The sequence below is a fragment of the Schistocerca cancellata genome, chromosome 1 (assembly GCF_023864275.1).
Source record: "Schistocerca cancellata isolate TAMUIC-IGC-003103 chromosome 1, iqSchCanc2.1, whole genome shotgun sequence".
Classification (NCBI taxonomy): Eukaryota; Metazoa; Arthropoda; class Insecta; order Orthoptera; family Acrididae; genus Schistocerca; species Schistocerca cancellata.
This window is the reverse complement of record NC_064626.1, coordinates 70,057,977-70,078,990: the sequence shown is the minus strand read 5'-3', so window position 1 is coordinate 70,078,990 and position 21,014 is coordinate 70,057,977. Positions and strand designations below refer to the sequence as shown.

The following is a 21,014-nucleotide window of genomic DNA, read 5'->3' as shown; positions in this document are numbered from 1 at the left end:
CCGTACTCTCTGCTGGAAATATCACTTTGCCACGAAGAAAAATGATCCTAATCCTACTCCTAATGATCCAACTCCCCAAGATACTATCCAAATTGAACCATGCCTGGAACAGTTCCGTCCTCCGTCACAGCGGGACCCACCTCCTCTTCCTCAAAATCACCCTCTCCTAACCTTCCAGGAATTTCTGACTTCCAGCCTTGCCTCTCAATCCTTCTTAAAAAACCTTAATCCTACTCCCAACATCACCACTGCTGAAGCCCAGGCTATCCGTGATCTGAAGGCTGACCAATCCATCGTCATTCTTCCGGCGGACAAGGGTTCCACGACTGTGGTACTTGATCGTCGGGAGTACGTGGCTGAGGGACTGTGTCAGCTTTCAGACAACACTACTTACAAAGTTTGCCATGGTAATCCCATTCCTGATGTCCAGGCGGAGCTTCAAGGAATCCTCAGAACCTTAGGCCCCCTACAAAACCTTTCACCTGACTCCATCAACCTCCTGACCCCACCAACACCCCGCACCCCTACCTTCTACCTTCTTCCCAAAATTCACAAACCCAATCATCCCGGCCGTCCCATTGTAGCTGGTTACCAAGCCCCCACAGAACGCATCTCTGCCTACGTAGATCAACACCTTCAACCCATTACATGCAGTCTCCCATCCTTCATCAAAGACACCAACCACTTTCTCGAACGCCTGGAATCCCTACCCAGTCTCTTACCCCCGGAAACCATCCTTGTAACCATTGATGCCACTTCCTTATACACAAATATTCCGCATGTCCAAGGCCTCGCTGCGATGGAGCACTTCCTTTCACGCCGATCACCTGCCGCCCTACCTAAAACCTCTTTCCTCATTACCTGAGCCAGCTTCATCCTGACCCACAACTTCTTCACTTTTGAAGGCCAGACATACCAACAATTAAAGGGAACAGCCATGGGTACCAGGATGGCCCCCTCGTACGCCAACCTATTCATGGGTCGCTTAGAGGAAGCCTTCTTGGTTACCCAGGCCTGCCAACCCAAAGTTTGGTACAGATTTATTGATGACATTTTCATGATCTGGACTCACAGTGAAGAAGAACTCCAGAATTTCCTCTCCAACCTCAACTCCTTTGGTTCCATCAGATTCACCTGGTCCTACTCTAAATCCCATGCCACTTTCCTTGACGTTGACCTCCACCTGTCCAATGGCCAGCTTCACACGTCCGTCCACATCAAACCCACCAACAAGCAACAGTACCTCCATTATGACAGCTGCCACCCATTCCACATCAAACGGTCCCTTCCCTACAGCCTAGGTCTTTGTGGCAAACGAATCTGCTCCAGTCCGGAATCCTTGAATCATTACACCAACAACCTGAAAACAGCTTTTGCATCCCGTAACTACCCTCCCGACCTGGTACAGAAGCAAATAACCAGAGCCACTTCCTCATCTCCTCAAACCCGGAACCTTCCACAGAAGAACCCCAAAAGTGCCCCACTTGTGACAGGATACTTTCCGGGACTGGATCAGATTCTGAATGTGACTCTCCAGCAGGGATACGACTTCCTCAAATCCTGCCCTGAAATGAGATCCATCCTTCATGAAATCCTCCCCACTCCACCAAGAGTGTCTTTCCGCCGTCCACCTAACCTTCGTAACCTCTTAGTTCATCCCCATGAAATCCCCAAACCACCTTCCCTACCCTCTGGCTCCTACCCCTGTAACCGCCCCCGGTGTAAAACCTGTCCCATGCACCCTCCCACCACCACCTATTCCAGTCCTGTAACCCGGAAGGTGTACACGATCAAAGGCAGAGCCACGTGTGAAAGCACCCACGTGATTTACCAACTGACCTGCCTACACTGTGAAGCGTTCTATGTGGGAATGACCAGCAACAAACTGTCCATTCGCATGAATGGACACAGGCAGACAGTGTTTGTTGGTAATGAGGATCACCCTGTGGCTAAACATGCCTTGGTGCACGGCCAGCACATCTTGGCACAGTGTTACACCGTCCGGGTTATCTGGATACTTCCCACTAACACCAACCTGTCTGAACTCCGGAGATGGGAACTTGCCCTTCAGCAGACTTTCTCTTTGTCTTTAAATATGTCTGCTTGTGTCTGTATATGTGTGGATGGATATGTGTGTGTGTGCGAGTGTATACCCGTCCTTTTTTCCCCCTAAGGTAAGTCTTTCCGCTCCCGGGACTGGAATGACTCCTTACCCTCTCCCTTGAAACCCACATCCTTTCGTCTTTCCCTCTCCTTCCCTCTTTCCTGATGAGGCAACAGTTTGTTGCGAAAGCTTGAATTTTGTGTGTATGTTTGTGTTCGTTTGTGTGTCTGTCGACCTGCCAGCACTTTCATTTGGTAAGTCACATCATCTTTGTTTTTAGGTATATTTTTCCTTCGGGGAATGTTTCCTTCTATTATAACACTATATATATATATATATATATATATATATATATATATATATATATATATATATATATATATATATATATATATATATATATATATATATATTACTGTTGTTTCTTTTTAACAATATCAGCTTATCCCCAACAATTAGCAGCTTTCATTCAGTTAATACTATGCAGAAACCAAATCTGCATTTGGACTGCACTTCCTTGACTCTTGTGTAGAAAGATGTGCAGTATACTGCTGCATCCATTTTCAATAGGCTACCACAAGAATTCAAAAATCTTAGCAGTAATCCACATGCTTTCAAATCAAAACTGAATAGTTTCCTCATGGGTCATGCCTTCTATTCTGTCAAGAAGTTCCTTGAAAAATTAAGCAGATTCCAATGTTATACTGCCTGTAGCTAGTGTTTACATAAACTTATAGCTTGTCTTTTTTTTTGGGTTCATAAAAATTTTATTTTATCTGTTATTACTTTTATGTTGTATGTTGTTTTTGGGGGAAGAGACCAAACTGCGAGGTCATCGGTCTCATCGGATTATGGAAGGACGGGGTGGGAAGTCAGCCACGCCCTTTCAAAGGAACCATCCCGGCATTTTCTTGGAGTGATATAGGGAAATCACGGACAACCTAAATCAGGATGGCCGGACGCGGGATTGAACTTTTATGTTGTAATTTCATGTACTAACATGTTCCATGACCTTGGAGATTTGCTCCTCAATTTGGTCCTACGCAACTAAACATGTAAAATAAAAATAAAATAAATAACAAATCAGATGGCAATAGCTACCTTACAAACATCTATTGACTTCAATTCAGGATTAGGAAGCCATCTGCCAACTAAGAGTTAACACACTGCACATTAAACTTCTTACCATTACTAATAGCTTGTCCTGCCCAACATAAAATATATTCCAAACTTAAAACAGTCTTGTGTACATAATGAGCCACATTTCGTTTCACTCTGCAATATATAACTATCATGTAGTACTCTTACTCATACAGTTAAAAAAAAAAATAAAATAAAATAAAATAAAAATAAAAAAATTAAAAAAAAATTAAGTGTCCTATTGAGTTTTATGAATGATCTCATAATTGATTTTGACAATAGAGCTTTGTAGCAACAGCAAGAGTAATGTGTTAGATCACCACTACGCCAAGCACTGTTTTTAAATACATACAAAGAGAATGTGCTGAATTTGGTTAACGCAGCACAGTTTCTGATGTAACAGCAATGTGTTGAAACACAAAAAAGTCTGAGTATGAACACAGCAACAACAGTAAATTTGGGAATAATGAAAATAAACTTACCACATTATCATAATTAACATCAACCATACAAGTTAGCAAATTTGCATGAAAAAATGCCTCTATTACATCACATGGTTTTTCTTTTGGCTTGAAGACAACACTGACTGTTCTGGAGTCTAAATCTGGAATCAACATGTACTTTTTACCATGGAAAAGATCTTGCAGCAACTTTATTTTCTCATAAGTCACTATCTTTCTAGCTACCAAAGTGCTTAAAGATGCACCAAGAATTATCTTGAATCCACAGATGTACTGTTCTGAAACAACAAACAAAATTAGCATTAAATGAAAGTAGTAATGTACTCTGAGGTGACAGAAGTTAACAGGAAGTATCCTATAGGTTTTAATGAGTGAGTTTGTAACAAAATGTGTGAGACAAATGGCCATATCTTTTGATTGCACTGACTTACAAGCTTAACTTTTTTACACCACCAACAGACCACAGACCTTAGTATGTGACATAAATTTGAAGTTGATACATCTGCCTGTTCCTGAGAAGCTGTGTTTGTAACAGTTGGACAGGTAGACGGACAACAAAGCGATCCTGTAAGGGTTCCTTTTTTACCATCTGAGGTACAGAAACCTAAAGAGGAAACAAAGTTTTTCATGTGGAGAGAAATATAACAACTAAGGGAAAATAAAGCTGAATTTAAAATTTTAATCTAGTAATTGTAACTAAAACTTAATTTAACAGAGCGGAAAAAGGAAACTGAGTCTGGTCATTTATTACTATGCTGACATTCTGTGTCATATGTTTGTTGACTCCCAGTAGGGCCATCTTTCTGCTTTTCTTTGAAAAATGTAAAATTTTACATTCTACATTATATGTGTGGTTTTCAGTTAAAGATGATTGGCATAGCCTGACTCTTTCTTTCCTAATCTCCATCTTCTCTTGTGTTAAGATAACCCAACTGCCGCAGCTCTACCTGACTCACCAACACATACTTTTCCATGGTGCTTGCATGTGATTTTATACACATCCCTCTGTGCCAATGGTTGTAGCGGGTTTGTACTATTGAATAAAAATTTTGGTATGCTATCAGTACTATAAAGTGCATGTCTGTTATTGTGAGATTTTACCTTTTTTTCTGTGGTTATCTAACTTTTTAGCAATATATGGACTGATGTACCAGTTTTCTTACTAGCGACTGGTGTAAATTACACTTTTTCTTTTTTCATAGGATGCTATCAATCAGGGCAGAGCTGCAGCTTACAAAAAAAAAAGAGTCTACCTTTGCCAACCATCTTTTAACTGAAGACCACTCATATAATGTAGAATGCGAAGTTTTACATTCAGTTAAGAAAGCAATGAAGCTGACCCTTCCATAAATCAACAAATATATGATGCAGAATGCCAGCTTAGTATTAAATGACCAAACTCAATTTCCTTTTTTTCCTCCATTAAATTACATCTTAGTTATACATACTGTATTAAAATTGAAAATTCAACTTTATTTTTCGTTATTTTTAAATCTATCCGAACATAAAAAGCTTCAATAAAAAGTTTTTGATGGTGCTGAGCCACGGTCATACAGTATTTTTTGAAATAATGCACCACCATTTGACTGTATATTACTGTCTTTTTCTTCTGTACAATCTATATTACAGCTGTATGCCATTACCGAGTACAATGTTCTTAGACCATTAACATCATATTGTTATGTACTGTGCAGGACGACAAACACACAGTTCAACACATGTGGTTAACATTGATATAAATGGTACAAATTAATATCTTGCAACACATTGTTGTAAAAACACATCATATCTGGTAAAGTCAGCTACAGTGTGAAAACAAAAGTGTCAGCTTTCCTTTTTTAGTTAATGTAACTATTTCTGTGTAACAAAAAACAATGTAGTACTTCCCTAAGTAAACACTCTACGTGTCATCATTTTTTCCACCTTTTGTATCTTCTGTATAAATAATATCTGTGTAAGCTGAAAATCATTCTACCTGTGTTTGCAACATACAGTTGTTACCTGACAATAGCTTAAGAATCTGAAAGCCAGTTTGTGACCAAAAAATATAATCCTCAGAAAATTGGCATTTCCTATCTAATATCATAAAAAACTGTAATATGTTCTGAGGGAACTGTGTTCAAACTAGACGATTTCTTTGATATGCAAATCTCCCACCATGGGCGTGAAATTATCCTGTGTATCATCTGTGACCATGAATGTCAGATCTGCTTCAGAATCAACATATGGCCAGTATGTTGGGAAATAGTATATTGGACCCCTACATGTTGCCGGACCCATTACCTGTGTGAAATGATTGTGCATTCTCACAAACAAGTTTCCACAGCATTAGAAAATATTCCACTTCATGTTTGTCAGAGGTTGTAGTTCTGACATGATGGTGCACCTGCACACTTTGGTAGAAATATGCAATGGCATTTACATAGAGCCTTTCCCACGTAATGGACTGGTTGCAGCGGTTGTTTCATGGCCTGTCCCAACACTCCTGAATTTCTTCCTTTTGGGGACACTTGATGGAACTTCTTTTGTCTGTTTCACTGAGGAATGTGGAAGAACTGGCAGCACACATCCCTGCTTTTCTTGGAACTGTGGATGCAGCTATGTTGCTAAAAGTTCAGAGAGGTATGACCCAGCAAGTCACCAAATCTTTGAAGATGCAGAGAGGTAGCTTTGGGAATTGGCCCTGAAGGCTATGTATGTTTTGTGAAAGAAATGCTGTCACTGGTAGCATACACAAAATATTAGAAATGGCTGCTCTTACTAGATGTAATATGTATGTTTAACATCTCCATGTTATAAAATTGTGTATTGTTTCAACCTATGGCATGAAATTCATTTTTAGCTGATTATTACGCTCCATGAATATGACTGACATGTCTGACCAACAACTGTTATGTCCAGCACCAAAAGAACTATAGACATAGGATATGTATCATTTAAGAAATAGTGTATACCACACTATTATTGTGAAGACCAGAATTAGAAAAAATCAAATTAATTACTCTCAGACACACTCAAACTTGATTACTGAAATGCAAAACTCTGCCTGTTGCACTAAATAAGTGGCTCAGCTACACAGTACTCGATGAAAATTCATGTCATACATGTGATTACTGCAGAAGAATCTAGAAGTCATCATAATACTGGATGCATAAAAATGGCATTTTGCAGAATGCACAGAAGAGTCGACTGGTCACCTTTCCAAATAGCAGGAATTTTATAAGATATTAGTAAAACCTGGGACCAGACAACATCAAAACAGAACAACAATGCCAACATGCCAACACCTGTGTGTGACACTGAGTGCTGGGAAACTACAGTCAGTGTGCTAGTAAATAAGGAATACAGATCTCTGTGTATGTTAATGAAGGAAATGAATGGATGGGAGGAACCACAATGCAAAGGAGAAAGCCTACATGTCCACCGAAAGATGATAGTTGGAATATTCTGTAGAAATATGGGATCACTAGCAAAGATACTGGTCAAAGCAGATAGATGATGTACACCAGAAGCCAACCAGTTATGTAATGGGAATCTAAAGAATGACAGTGTTACATAAATGATTAGCACACTGCCTTGGGAAAATCTTGCACAAAGAATGGTAACAGCCCAACTAGGGGGAATTTACCACCTTGTATGGGAGGAGATACATGGGAAGATATAGGACATAGGCTTGTCGCTAAAGGGATGTATAAGGAAAGGAAAGATAATCAGTACAAAATAAGTGTGAAGTCATAGAACAACCAACTATTGAGATAAATACTCTTATGTCAGAAGAAGACTAATTACAGTGCAACAGTTTATCAAGGATACACTCAGCTCATTTCCAGAAACTTTCCCTAAATTTTGATACCCGATCCAGCACTGGAAAAACCCTAAAGATTTTGGAAAATAGGATAAGTCTAAATTTAGTTTCATCTACTGCATAGAACGAGGTGCATTCAAGTTCTAAGGCCTCCGATTTTTTTTCTAATTAACTACTCATCCGAAATCAAGGGGAATGGCGTTACTTCTTGACGTAATCGCCCTACAGATGTACACATTTTTCACAGAGCTGACGCCATGATTCCATGGCAGTGGTGAAGGCTTCTTTAGGAGTCTGTTTTGACCACTGGAAAATCGCTGAGGCAATAGCAGCACGGCTGGTGAATGTGCAGCCACGGAGAGTGTCTTTCATTGTTGGAAAAAGCCAAAAGTCACTAGGAGCCAGGTCAGGTGGTAGGGAGCATGAGGAATCGCTTCAAAGTTGTTATCACGAAGAAACTGTTGCGTAACATTAGCTCGATGTGCGGGTGCATTGTCTTGGTGAAACAGCACACGCAAAGCCCTCCCTGGACGTTTTTGTTGGAGTGCAGGAAGGAATTTGTTCTTCAAAACATTTTCGTAGGATGCACCTGTTACCGTAGTGCCCTTTGGAACGCAATGGGTAAGGATTACACCCTCGCTGTCCCAGAACATGGACACCATCATTTTTTCAGCACTGGCGGTTACCCGAAATTTTTTTGGTGGTGGTGAATCTGTGTGCTTCCACTGAGCTGACTGGCGCTTTGTTTCTGGATTGAAAAATGGCATCCACGTCTCATCCATTGTCACAACAGACGAAAAGAAAGTCCCATTCATGCTGTCGCGCATCAACATTGCTTGGCAACATGCCACACGGGCAGCCATGTGGTCGTCCGTCAGCATTCGTGGCACCCACCTGGATGACACTTTTCGCATTTTCAGGTCGTCATGCAGGATTGTGTGCACAGAACCCACAGAAATGCCAACTCTGGAGGCGATCTGTTCAACAGTCATTCAGCGATCCCCCAAAACAATTCTCTCCACTTTCTCGATCATGTGTCAGACCGGTTTGTTGTCACACGATGTTCTGCCTTCATTAAACTGCCGCACCCACGAACGCACTTCCGACACATCCATAACTCCATCACCACATGTCTCCTTCAACTGTCGATGAATTTCAATTGGTTTCACACCACGCAAATTCAGAAAACGAATGATTGCACGCTGTTCAAGTAAGGAAAACGTCGCCATTTTAAGTATTTAAAACAGTTGTCATTCTCGCCGCTGGTGGTAAAATTCCATCTGCCGTACGGTGCTGCCATCTCTGCGACATATTGACAATGAACGTGGCCTCATTTTAAAACAATGTGCATGTTTCTATCTCTTTACAGTCCGGAGAAAAAAAATCGGAGGCCTTAGAACTTGAATGCACCTCATAAATCGTATAACAACACTATAGATGTAATGTAATTATGTGATGTACAAAAATCAAGTTCATACATTGGCAACAATTATTTTTGTTAGCAAATAAAATATCTATACCTATACTGAGTGCATGTTTGACCCTGGCAGATTTGGCAAAAAAGCCAACACTGTTGCCTCCACTGTTTACACTGACTACGTTGGTTTTGGCTTCAATACAGGCTTCAGCATTAGTATAAACTTAAACAATGGCATAAATCTCACATCCAGATGCACTCACTCACCAGGTACAAAAGCAAACTTGTGTACAGAAAAGCACCCCCCACCCCCAAGCGCATACACAGAAGGATCTATCCAGTTATTTTTTTAATGAGATAATTACTATGGTAAGATAGAGCAGACTGTTGGGAACACTAGAAAGAGGAAGTTAAAGTTTTAATCAACGAAAGCAGAGGCACTATTTGGTGCACAACACAGGTTACTGAAACATGTCAATAGATCGGGTCCCATATGGAGATAAGGATAACTGTCTTGATTGAGAGCTGTATACAAAGACTTGAAACCTTTATCAATAAATCAGAAAGCATACAGGATTATTCATGAAAGAGATTTTTAGGAGACAGCAAGCAATTAAAAAATTCAAACAAAGGCTTCAGACAGACAAAATAGCACAGAGGACAAATTTAAAGGCACTGATAAAATGTAGAAGATATGAGCAGCTGGTTAGCCACTGCCATTAAAATAATAAAAATAAAGTTGATATCTAAAGTCACTGGAAAGACAAGGAGGCCAGGTAGATCCAAATTTTTCACTGAATGCAAGTTGTGTAACATAAACATGAGAGAACATAAGCACTACAATAAGAGAGAATTACATTAGGTGTTACAGAAAAAGGTAAAGAACCTGGAACTAAATTTTAATCTTAAGTTACTGAAATTGTTTCTGGATGTCAGAGAAAACTAATGGAATATTAACACTAGGATGAGGGTTACTGACCCAACATCTGTCTTTATGATGACAGATGTAGAACAGTTACACATAGAAGTGAAGGACTTCATAGTGAGATACAGAGAGTCACATAATTAAACTTCTGCTGTGCATGAACTTGCAAATAAATTAGGGAGGGTGTAGAACTTCTCCAGATCAACTTGGAGATGGTACAAGGAAAAACTAGAATGCATTTGAAAGAATGCCAGAAGAAGAAAAACAGGTGGGAAGAGCTTAAATTTTGCACAGAAGGTCCCCATCTTTAAACTCTATGGTGATGTCCACTCAGTACTATTTTTAAAAGCATTTCATACGATATTATCTGTGACATGGTAAGAAAAAATAGAAACTAGATTTTTGGTAAGCCACCTACAGCATGCATTCCAGTAGGGCAGGCTGCATAACGAGATATCAGTAATTCAAAGAATCTGACAGGCTCTTCAAAGCAAAGTCTTGGTTTGAATTCTTCAAGGAGAAACTAAGGTCCCAAGGGTATATGGCCAGCATTGGAGTGGCCTATGTCCTTCCTTTTCATGGAATCTCAATCATATCAATTAGTTGTAAGAAGAAATTTAAGAATGTCATTTGTTCAGAATTCTGAAATTCGATGGAACAACTGCAATCAAGTTAGTTCTCTCTTGGACTACCTTGAGTAGTTACTCAGATTAACAAAGAAATATAACAGGCAACATGGAGGGGCAGTTCATATGAAACCCGCATATCAACAATAGCTAATGTGTTAAATTCAATCAGTCAGTAAGGAAAAGTGGAATACTGTACTTCCCCAACAGTCAGTGGGAAGAAAATATGATAGTTTCACAGATGAGTTAAAACCAAGTTCAGATCAAAAGACATCATTGCGAGTTCACTAGCATTCTCCTCGAATCACTGTAGCATGATTATGACTTTGTGATTGGACAGTTGCCCTACTGAAAGATGCCATCACTGTCAGGGAAGGTAAATGGCATGAAGTAATGCAGGTAGTCCATGATAATGTTCACACAGTCCAAGCTGTTATGGTACCTTTTGATTACTACTACAGTTCCCATGGAAGCCCAGGTGAATGTCCTCCATGGTATGGTACTGCCTCCACTGTCCTGCATCATTGGAACATTGCAGAGTTAAAAATGCCATTTATGTGGATGATGGTGCATGACCATCAACTTTGTATAACACAAAACTTGATATATCCGACCACGCAACCTGTTTCCACAGTCAACGTGGAGTCATCTCCTACCAAATCCCACATTCAACAGTTTACACTGAATGGTGTGTTCCAAAAAACGTATGCCTGCATCAGTAATGTACTCTGTAGTCAGATCTGCCACAGAACACACTCCCGCTTTATAGAGTGGGTGAGTCTCTGATCTACACATCTGCATCTACATCCATACTCTGCAAACTACTCTGAAGGCTTTCTTCCTGTTCTGTTCATGCATGGATTGTGGGAAAAAATATTGTTTAAATTCCGCTGTGGATGCTATAATTAATCTATTCTTATCCTCACAAGTGCACCCCCCCCCCCACACACACACACACACACACAGAGAGAGAGAGAGAGAGAGAGAGAGAGAGAGAGAGAGAGAGAGAGAGAGAGAGGGGGGGGGGGGGGGCAGACAAACCCCTAACCCTTCATGCTGCCCTTCTCTGTATATGTGTAATATCTATGCTAGTCCTATTTGGTAGGGGTACCACATACTCATTCCATTTCAAAACCCTACAGTCTGTTACACCCACTCTTTAATACTGTAATCATTGTATACTACTTTTTTTTTTCATTGTAACATGCACCAATTTACATTTCTAAACATTTAAAGCAAGTTTCCTATATTTGTATCGCTTTCAAATATCATCAAGATTTTATGATTTTTGCATCTAGTTTTAGACAGTACTTCATTTTAGATAACTTAACAATCTGTGAAAACTCTTAAATTGCAATTAATATTGCTGTAATGTCATTAGCATGCAACATGAACAGATAGGATCCCCACACATTTCACTGGGGCACATCCGAAGCTACTTCCACAGCTGTCAATGACTCTCCATCCATGATAACATGCTGCAGCCACTCTATCAAGAAATCCTCAATCTAGTCATGAACTTCACTTTGTATCCCATATGATCATACTTCTGATAATCAGTATAGATGCTGTATTGAGTCAAACACTTTTTACAATTTGAGAAATACTGCCTCTACCTGACTGCCTTTATTCATGGCTTTCAGGATATCATGTGAGAAAAATGCGAGTTGGGTACATATGATTTATTTTTTCTGAACCCATGTTGGATGAGATGGAGGTGGTCATTCTGTTTGAGACACTTATTCCATTTGAGGGCAGAATATGTTCTAAGATTCTACAGCAAATGTGTGTCAACGATATTGGACAGTAGTTTAGCACATCAGTTCAGCAGTATCGACAGTGTTTATGATGCCTGCCCACCGGGCACATCACATACTCCCCATATCCAAGCAGAATATGTGGGACTTAAACATAACGTCAGTAGATGCCTCCATGAGGCACTCTCCACTAAGGCTTGCCTATTCATATGGATGGTGCCAGCAGAGCATGCCCTCTTCACTTCTACTGACTGCATGCAACTGTACCAGTCTTTTTAAAATGCTGCACACCTTGCTCTGCCTCGGATCTCCAAAGACTCACAGTGAGAATACAACTATGATCATTGTACAATGTTACTGATATTCAATGACAATACAGAACTATTTCTGAAACAGCGTGGAACAGACAACCAGTGACACTAAAGGTATGTATTAGTTTACTTTGTTGCACATGTTGTGAATACTGTGTTGTGTTTTAATCATTTATTACATGTCTGGAGTGTTCAAGGACTGTCCAGCTACCTCAAACAACCTATGGACACAATAGGCATTTCTCATGATGAGGACGGGACAATGGTTTTAGGAAGCACAGGATAGAATTAATCATCAACCACTTCAGACAACATCAAATTAGAAAGTGACTAATTTTTTTCCTTGTGTACTTAATTTCTGTATACAACAGCAACCACATGAGAGCCATCACTCATAACAGTTATTAAGTTTTCATTGCCAGCAAATAACAACATTACTGTTGGTCATTACTAGACTCCTGGATGCACAACAAGCCAAGTAACCAACTACAACTGAAACACAAAATTCTGGGGGCCAGGTGCCACTTCCTTCCTTCATTCCTACCATATAAAACACGAGGACTGGACCGAGTATGAACTGCAGATGTAGCAACACTTCTCAGTCTACAAAATCTCAGATGACTCACAGCATTCTTTCTTTTTTGTGGACAGGGATTGAAATAATGTGCCTGTGTTGAAAACTGTTCCCCCTAGTAGAGCCCAAACCCTACCTAGGAGAAAGTTGTTAGTAAGCTAGATGAATCTTTGGATTCCCGGGTCCATATGGCTGCTGCTCATTTCAAGTTATTTTGTGTGTGCCATCACAGTAATCAATCTTACAGGGAATGGATTGCTGAACTCAATGGCATGACTGTGAATTGCAAATTTAACTTTGCATGTTGAGCTTTATTTTAAGACAAAATGCTTTACAATGCAATCATTCAGAACATTACTGACAACAGAATATGGGCTGAGATTTTCAAGCATTGCAGTCCTCATCTCACTGATGTACAAAGGATTTGATGCAGTGGACATCCATCACTGAGTAACATATTTGTGAAGTAAGAACTTTAATTGTAATTCATGACAACTGATGTGGGTCTTACTGTACAATTCCTCACTGATGAACTTAAAGTGACAATCTCAGGAAGTGCAAGACTTCCTGGAGCTACACTTTAATGTGCCTGTTGCAACGAAGACCACAGACAGTTCTAAGAGGGCCCAGCCTTGAGTGGCACATGTTGACGAAAGCCGCAAGCAATGGCATACACAGGGCATAGGGAGCCTGGCAACTTTTCCAGCAATTTCGTTCACTCTGGAGTCTTTTGTTCAGTGCTACATAATGAATGACTGCAAACACTGCGTTTCTGCTGCATAGAATGCCTATACTGCCTTAAGTCAGGACATACACAGAAAGTGTACCTGCTAAAGAATCTCAAAGTAACTTCTGTTCCACACAAATGTAGATTTGAGAAAATGGAAATAAATGATGATGACAGAATCTGAATCCTCACCCACTCCTCCTGGCGATACACACAGGAACTGTATATGAGCAACTGGGACACCCTAAGCTACAGAAATCACATCTGCACCTCACAGTCTACAACAGCATACGTATCCCTGTTCTCTGGACACTTTGCAAGCAAAATATGAAAGTATGACTACATTAGTTCTTTCACAGTGGTTCAATCACACTCTGATTTGAATATTTTTGGAAAGGATTTATTTGATTCGTTCAGTTTTATATTCAAGACAATGTGCACACTATCAATAATCAACAGTCCCATGGAGCATTCAATTGTATGAAAAATATGAACATTTATTTGATGGCACATTGGGACAGGCAGAAACTTTTCAAGTGTATGTTACACCCAAGTTCAATGCTCGAACAAAGTTTTACCTTATACTATTTGCAATGAAACTGCTTCTGAGCTCAACAGATTGGAACAACTCGGTGTTCCAATTACATTTCTGCAAGCCTATGGGCATCTCCTCTAGTTACCAAAAGAAAATCAAATGGTAAAAACAGAGTTGTTGCAGAGATTAAAGCAACAGTTAATGCTCAGAGAGTTGTTGATACTTTCCCACTTCTGCATATCAATGAGCTAGTTGATCACCTAGTAGGTGGAAGATTCTTTTCCAAAGCTGATTTAGCAAATGCTTACTTTCAACTTCCCCTGGATGAAGAAATGAAAACATTTGTAGTGGTCAATATGCACATCAGCTTGTACCAATACCACTGCTTTCATTTTGGAAGAGCATCTGCTCCCATATCATTTCAACAATTTCTCGAATAAGTGATGTTGAAAGTTCCATCCTCTTCAAATAATTTGGAATAATTCAACCAAACACCAGAACAATATCTCAAAAATTTGGAACCTCTTTCTGAAGTTTTCACTTCCACAGGACTCAAGTGCAATCTACAGGAATTTTTTCAATACAAAGACTGAATGTTTGGAACATCTCACTGACACTCAGAGCACTTGGTTCTTGACTAAGATTACCGGGCCTAAATATCTATGGGAACTACAAGCAGTTCTGCAAAAACTTAACTATTACATTAAATTTATTTCGGACACAGTACAAGTTGCTGCTCCTTTCCATTGCTTCTGGCATAAAAATGTTCCTTTCCAATGAACTGGATAATATGAATGATCATTTCATAAGTTGGAAACTGCATTGTTTAGTTGCCCACTTCTTATTCATTTCAATCAGCAGAAACTGGTAATGCTTGCCATTGATGCATCATCACATAGATAAGGGGCAATTTTATTTCACAAGGTTTGGAAACAATGAATGCCCCACAAGAATTATGTCTATGACATTCAACAAGGCCAAACTCGACTAAAGTGAGCTGTCAAAGGGAGCCTTAGTGGCAACACAAAATTTAATCAATATTTGTGTGGCAGAAAATCTTTTCTCTGACTTATCATGTCACTGACTGTTCTTTTACATCCAATTAAAGTAATGCCTGACTGTACAACAAAGAAGCTGCAATGTCAGTCTTTATTCTTTTCACTTACCAATAGAAATTCTTAATTTCCCTATGGCACAGCATACAAATCATACACACTGTCTTGCTTACCTATGGGAAATGATGTGAAATGTGACATTTAAGAAGCTTCGTTTCTTTAAACTGATTGAGCTGCTTCACAAGCACTGCAAGCTTTTCCCACTGAACATCAAGGGATTGCACAAGCTACTGCAAAGGATCGGTCACTACAAATATTCAAGTACTAAATTCAGACAAGATAGCCTCATAGTCAGTTTCAGATACATTAGCGTGCAAATACCATGCAAAACCCAACAGCCTTTCTCTTCACAATGATACGACTTTTTGCGTATGTCTTATGATCAAATGCAAGTCACTGCAGCAAAAGTTTTGAGACTTTTACATACAGTACTTTTGGGAAGCATTAAAACTAAGCAGTTAGCACGCCAACATTGTACATGTCTTGGTCTTGATAAGCAGGCTGAAAAGATGACTGCCTACTGTCACGCATGTGCGGACATCCAGGTAGCCTAATGTCACGAACTTTTCAATCAGCCTGGACCTGATGGTCCTTAGCAGTGTGTCCATACTGATTTTGCTGATCCTTTCTAAAGCGGACGATGGCAAATTATTGTCAACACATACAGAAGCTATCTGTTTGTCATTTAAATGAATTCAATAACTATTGTTAGCTCTATCAAAGCATTTTTGCCTAGGAGTCTTGCTTCAAACTATTATTTCAAAGTTTTCCTCATTGGAATTTCAATAATGTGGGGTTCAATATATCCAAACAGTTCCATTCTGTCTCTCAATCAGTTCACTTGTACATATTCATGCAGTAACCATTGGGGGAGACTTTAATCATTCAACAATCTATTGGGAAAATAACAGTTTTGTAAATGGTGGGCATGATAAGACATCCCGTGAAACATACGTGGATGCCTTCCAAATGATATTTCACAAAACCAAAAGAAATTCTGGTCATATGAAAAGGCTGTGAGTGGCACCAAAGTTTGAGTCCAGTCCCTAGAAAATGAGACAGGAACTGCCTCATTTGAACTCAAACTGAGGTAGCAAAGCAAAAGCTGAAATGCTTAACTCCATTTTCAAATGTCCCTTACAAACAAAAACCCAGGAGAATTGCCCCAATTTAATCCTCATATCACTGAAGCGATGGATGATTAGTGTCAGTGGTGTTGAGAAACAGTTAAAATCATTAAAATTGAACAAATCTCCAGGGCCCACTGGAATCCCTGTTAGATTCTATATTGAATTTGCAGCTGAGTTAGACCTTCTTCTAACTTTAATTTACCAAAAATCCCTTGAATAAAAAATGGTGGCCACGTCTTGGAATAAGCTCAGTTCACACCCATCTACAAGAAGGGTAGTAGAAGTGATCCACAAAACTATCGTCCAATATTTTTGACTTCAATTTATATTAGAATTTTAGAACATATTCTGAGCTCAAATGTAATGAGGTATCTCAAAGAGAATGACCTCCTCCATGCCAACCAGCATGGATACTGAAAACATCGATCATGTGAAACCCAACTTGCACTTTTCTTACTAAGCATACTGAAAGCTTTTGATCGCGGCTGTAAGGTAGATGCAATATTTCTTGATTTGAAAAAAACCATTTGACCCAGTACCACATCTACACTTACTGTCAAAGGTACAATCTTATGGTGTATCAAGTGAAATTTGTGATGGATTAAGGACTTTCTGATAGGAAGGACACAGCATGTTATCTTGGATGGACAGTAATCATCATATGTAGACGTAAAATCAGGTGTGCCCCAGGGAAATTTGTTGTATATTAATGAACTTGCAGACAATATTAACAGTAACCTCAGATTTTTTGCAGATGATGCAGTTATCTATAACAAAATACTGTCTGAAAGAAGCTGTGTAAATGTTCAGTCAGATCTTGATAAGACCAAAGTGCAACAATTGGCAACTTGCTTTAACTGTTCAAAAATGAAATTGTGCACTTCACAAAACAAAACAACATAATGTTCTATGACTTTAATATCAATGAGTCACTGCTGGAATCGGTCAACTTATACAAATACTTGGCTGTAACACTTTGAAGGGTTACGGAATGGAATGATCACACAGGATCAGTTGCGGGTAAAGCAGGTGGTAAACTTTTGTTTATTGGTAGAATACTGGGCAAGTGCAGTCAGTCTACAAAGGAGACGGCTTACAAATCACTTGTGTGACTGGTTCTAGAATATTGCTCAAGTGTATGGGACCCATACCAGATTGGACTAACAGCAGATACTGAATGAATACAGCTGTTGTGTAACTTGGGCAAACAGTTGTGCAATGGAGTGTGACAGTGTGGAAAACGTTCATGATACAGCCGACTAGCAGCTCTTCCATTACGAGAAACGGGTACCTTCACCGTGAGGAGGCAGGACTGTGGTGCTCCATGGTGATGCCACACCACCGAATTTGAAGAAGGTGTAGTGCGTCGCTTTGAAGATAGCCCATAAACAAGTTCGCGAACAATTGTGTGTGCAATGGCTGTTAGTAACAGTACCGTCTTGGATGTCCTGGATGAACAACAATTACATCTGTACCACTTACAAAGGGTACACACTATGGGTCCAGCAGACTTTCCACAATGCAAAGAAAGCTCAGAAGGCTTTCGACACTGTTGCTCACAAGCGTCTTCTAATAAAGTTGTGTGCCTATGGAATATCACCTCAGTTGTGCAACTGGATTCATGATTTACTATCAGAAAGGTCACAGTTCGTAGTAAAAGATGAAAGAGAAATGCGTCACCTTCTGCACATGGTTCCTGCACTGCTGCATCGACGCGCCCCTGTTTCCATGTCGAGTTCTCTTCACAGATGAATGTAGGTTCACAAGGGATTGTGTTCTGAATGCTCGAAATAGCCATGTCTGGGCGGATGAAAACCCTCATGCCACACATGTTCAGGGATTTCAAGACAGGTTTGGAATTAATGTTTGGGCAGGTATTCTGCACGGTCATGTGATGGGACCATACCTCCTCCAATGCAAATGCGTAAGTAATAACAGAATGAGTCAGTATTCTTTTCAAATGGATTGCAACAATTGTACTGGGTCATGACTAAGTACATTCCTCACGTGGGTGTGGATGAGATAATCATCTGCATTGAAACTGTAGTAGAACAGAAAAGATACATTTCCGGACATGGGTTCCTATTCAAAATGTTATGTATTCACCACCCTCTACATGTCCTAGAAGTTTGTAATGGGAATTTCTGACCACACTGTAGATCAGGAACAATAAAAGGCCTATAACACTTCCTTGGGGAATGCCAGATATCACGAATCCAGCTGCACAACTGAGGTGATATTCCATAGGCACACAATTTGATTAGAAGACCCCTGTGAGGAACAGTGTCGAAAGCCTTCTGAGCTTTCTTCCAACCACCGGGCACAGTTTTTTTTGCTTGAGGGGTCCATAGTACATTCTAGTTAAAAGGGGTTTACCTCAACTGTAACCCTGATATAGAATTTGATAGGGATTCCTGTGGGTGCTTCAGCTTTGTTCAATTTTAGTGATTTCAGCTGTTTCTTGACACCTCTGCAACTAATGTCTACACCATTCATCTATGCAGTGGTGCGTGAATTAAATTGGTGCAATAACTTTGGATTTTAATTTGTCAGGAAACATTTGAAAATCGAGTTCAGCTTTTATTCCACTGCCCTCAGTTTCAGCCCCTGTCTTCTCCATCAGTGTCTGGACACTGACTTTGATATCACTAACAGCCTTTACACACAAGCATAATTTCTTTGGGTTCTGCAAGAGATCTTTTGATAACATTCTGGTACTGTAATTGTTGAGGAGTTGAGCATGCCATCCTGACAGCCAAACATGTTTCATTTAGCATCCCCCTATCTATAGCACCATTCTTTGTTTTTAAACCTATTATATAGTAGTCTGCCTTTCTTTAGAAATTTCTTTGCAGTGAATGTATAGCACGGAGGGTCCACCCCCATTACTAACTATTCTACTAGGTTCATATCTATCAAGTGCGTGGTCAACTATTCTTATAAACTGAGCCACAGTTGTTCTAAGTGCTCCTCTTGGGAGCTAAATGTTTCAAATTCCTTATCAAGATAGAAGACTACTGCCTCTTTATCTACAGTGCTGAAAATGTAAAACCATCTACTTGTTTTAGTTGCCCTCTGTACTTTGGTAATCATCAATGATACAACTGCCTTATGGTCACTGACATCAGTTTCAATGAGATCATATCTATTTATTACTATTAGATCTAATATCTTTCCATCACGAGTTGAATTTCAAACAATCTTTTCTAGATAGTTCTCAGAGATCACAGTTAGTAGTTTTGCTGGTTGTCTTGCCACTACAACCATTTAAAAAACTGTAATTTTCCCAACTGATGTTGAACCATTAAATTCTCCTCCAATAATGACAGGATTATTCGGAAACTTGTTTAGGAGCACACTTAGATTTACCCTAAATTTTTGGTTACATCTGGAGGTGAGTGGTGGTTAACAGATTATAAGTTTATGACCACCCCTGGTACTGAATCTTGCCCAGACAATCTCACATGCAGTTTCAATTTATATCTCGGAGGATTTGGGCTTCTTACCAACTGTGGCAAATACACCACCTTCATGTAACATTAGCCTATCCTTTAGATATATGCTTTAGTTGTTCCTCAACATCTTGCTGTTTTTAATTTAGAATTTTAAACAGCTTCCAGTATCTAATATAATGTGAGCTACACAGCATTGTAGGAGCCCTTCAAACTCACACACTCCTATTTAAAGGGAAAGATTTCTAGACACAAATTCTTTAGGAGGAGTTACCAGCAGAAGTCAATACACAGGAGCTGACACATCTCTACTGTATACTGAAATAGTCCAAAAGAACACTGAAATGTCATGACTTTTAAAGAAGAGAAATGCCTTTCATAAGTGGATGTGAAAAAGTGTATTCACTGAGAACAAGCATAATAGTGAAGTTTGCATGCAAGCTACAAATTAAAGATCATCAGCCTTTCTTTAAAATTCCTTATGTGAGACCACAGATATTATGAAAAGTTGGTAGAAGAAGAAGAAGAAGAAGAAGAAGAAGAAGAAGAAGTTGCTTCCAACAATGCCCAGAACTTAGTGATAACAAACAACTTAAAGATTTCTTGACCTTGACAGGTGTCAGCAGAAATATACCAGGGATCAGGTTATGAATTTCTGAAATTAAATTAATTTGAGTAAACAAAATAAATCATGGTCATCAAGCAGAGAATGTACGAGTGAATTTCAGAGAATTAAAGACAGCTACACAAATAGTCTGATGTGTCGCCTTTATTCTGGATACAGGATGAGGTACAAAGTATTTAAAGAGACAGAGTGGCCAAGAAATGAAATATGTTTGGCTACAGATTTCACAAGCAAAGTTCTCAGTATGTGTCAACACAATTATTTAATAACAAAGTACTACATACTGTTGGCAGTATTGGCATTTTAACAA

At 39.5% G+C, this 21,014-nt stretch overlaps 1 protein-coding gene across 2 annotated transcripts in view; it reads right to left on the bottom strand.

The window, feature by feature from the left end:
• Positions 1 to 21,014, bottom strand: part of LOC126165201 (RUS family member 1) — a 112,287-nt gene that overhangs the window by 22,651 nt on the left and 68,622 nt on the right. For both annotated transcript variants that reach the window (XM_049920300.1, XM_049920301.1), the window contains exon 7: positions 3,727 to 3,983. In XM_049920300.1, coding sequence (XP_049776257.1) covers positions 3,727 to 3,983 — 257 coding nt within the window. The remainder of the gene's footprint in view (positions 1 to 3,726; positions 3,984 to 21,014) is intronic.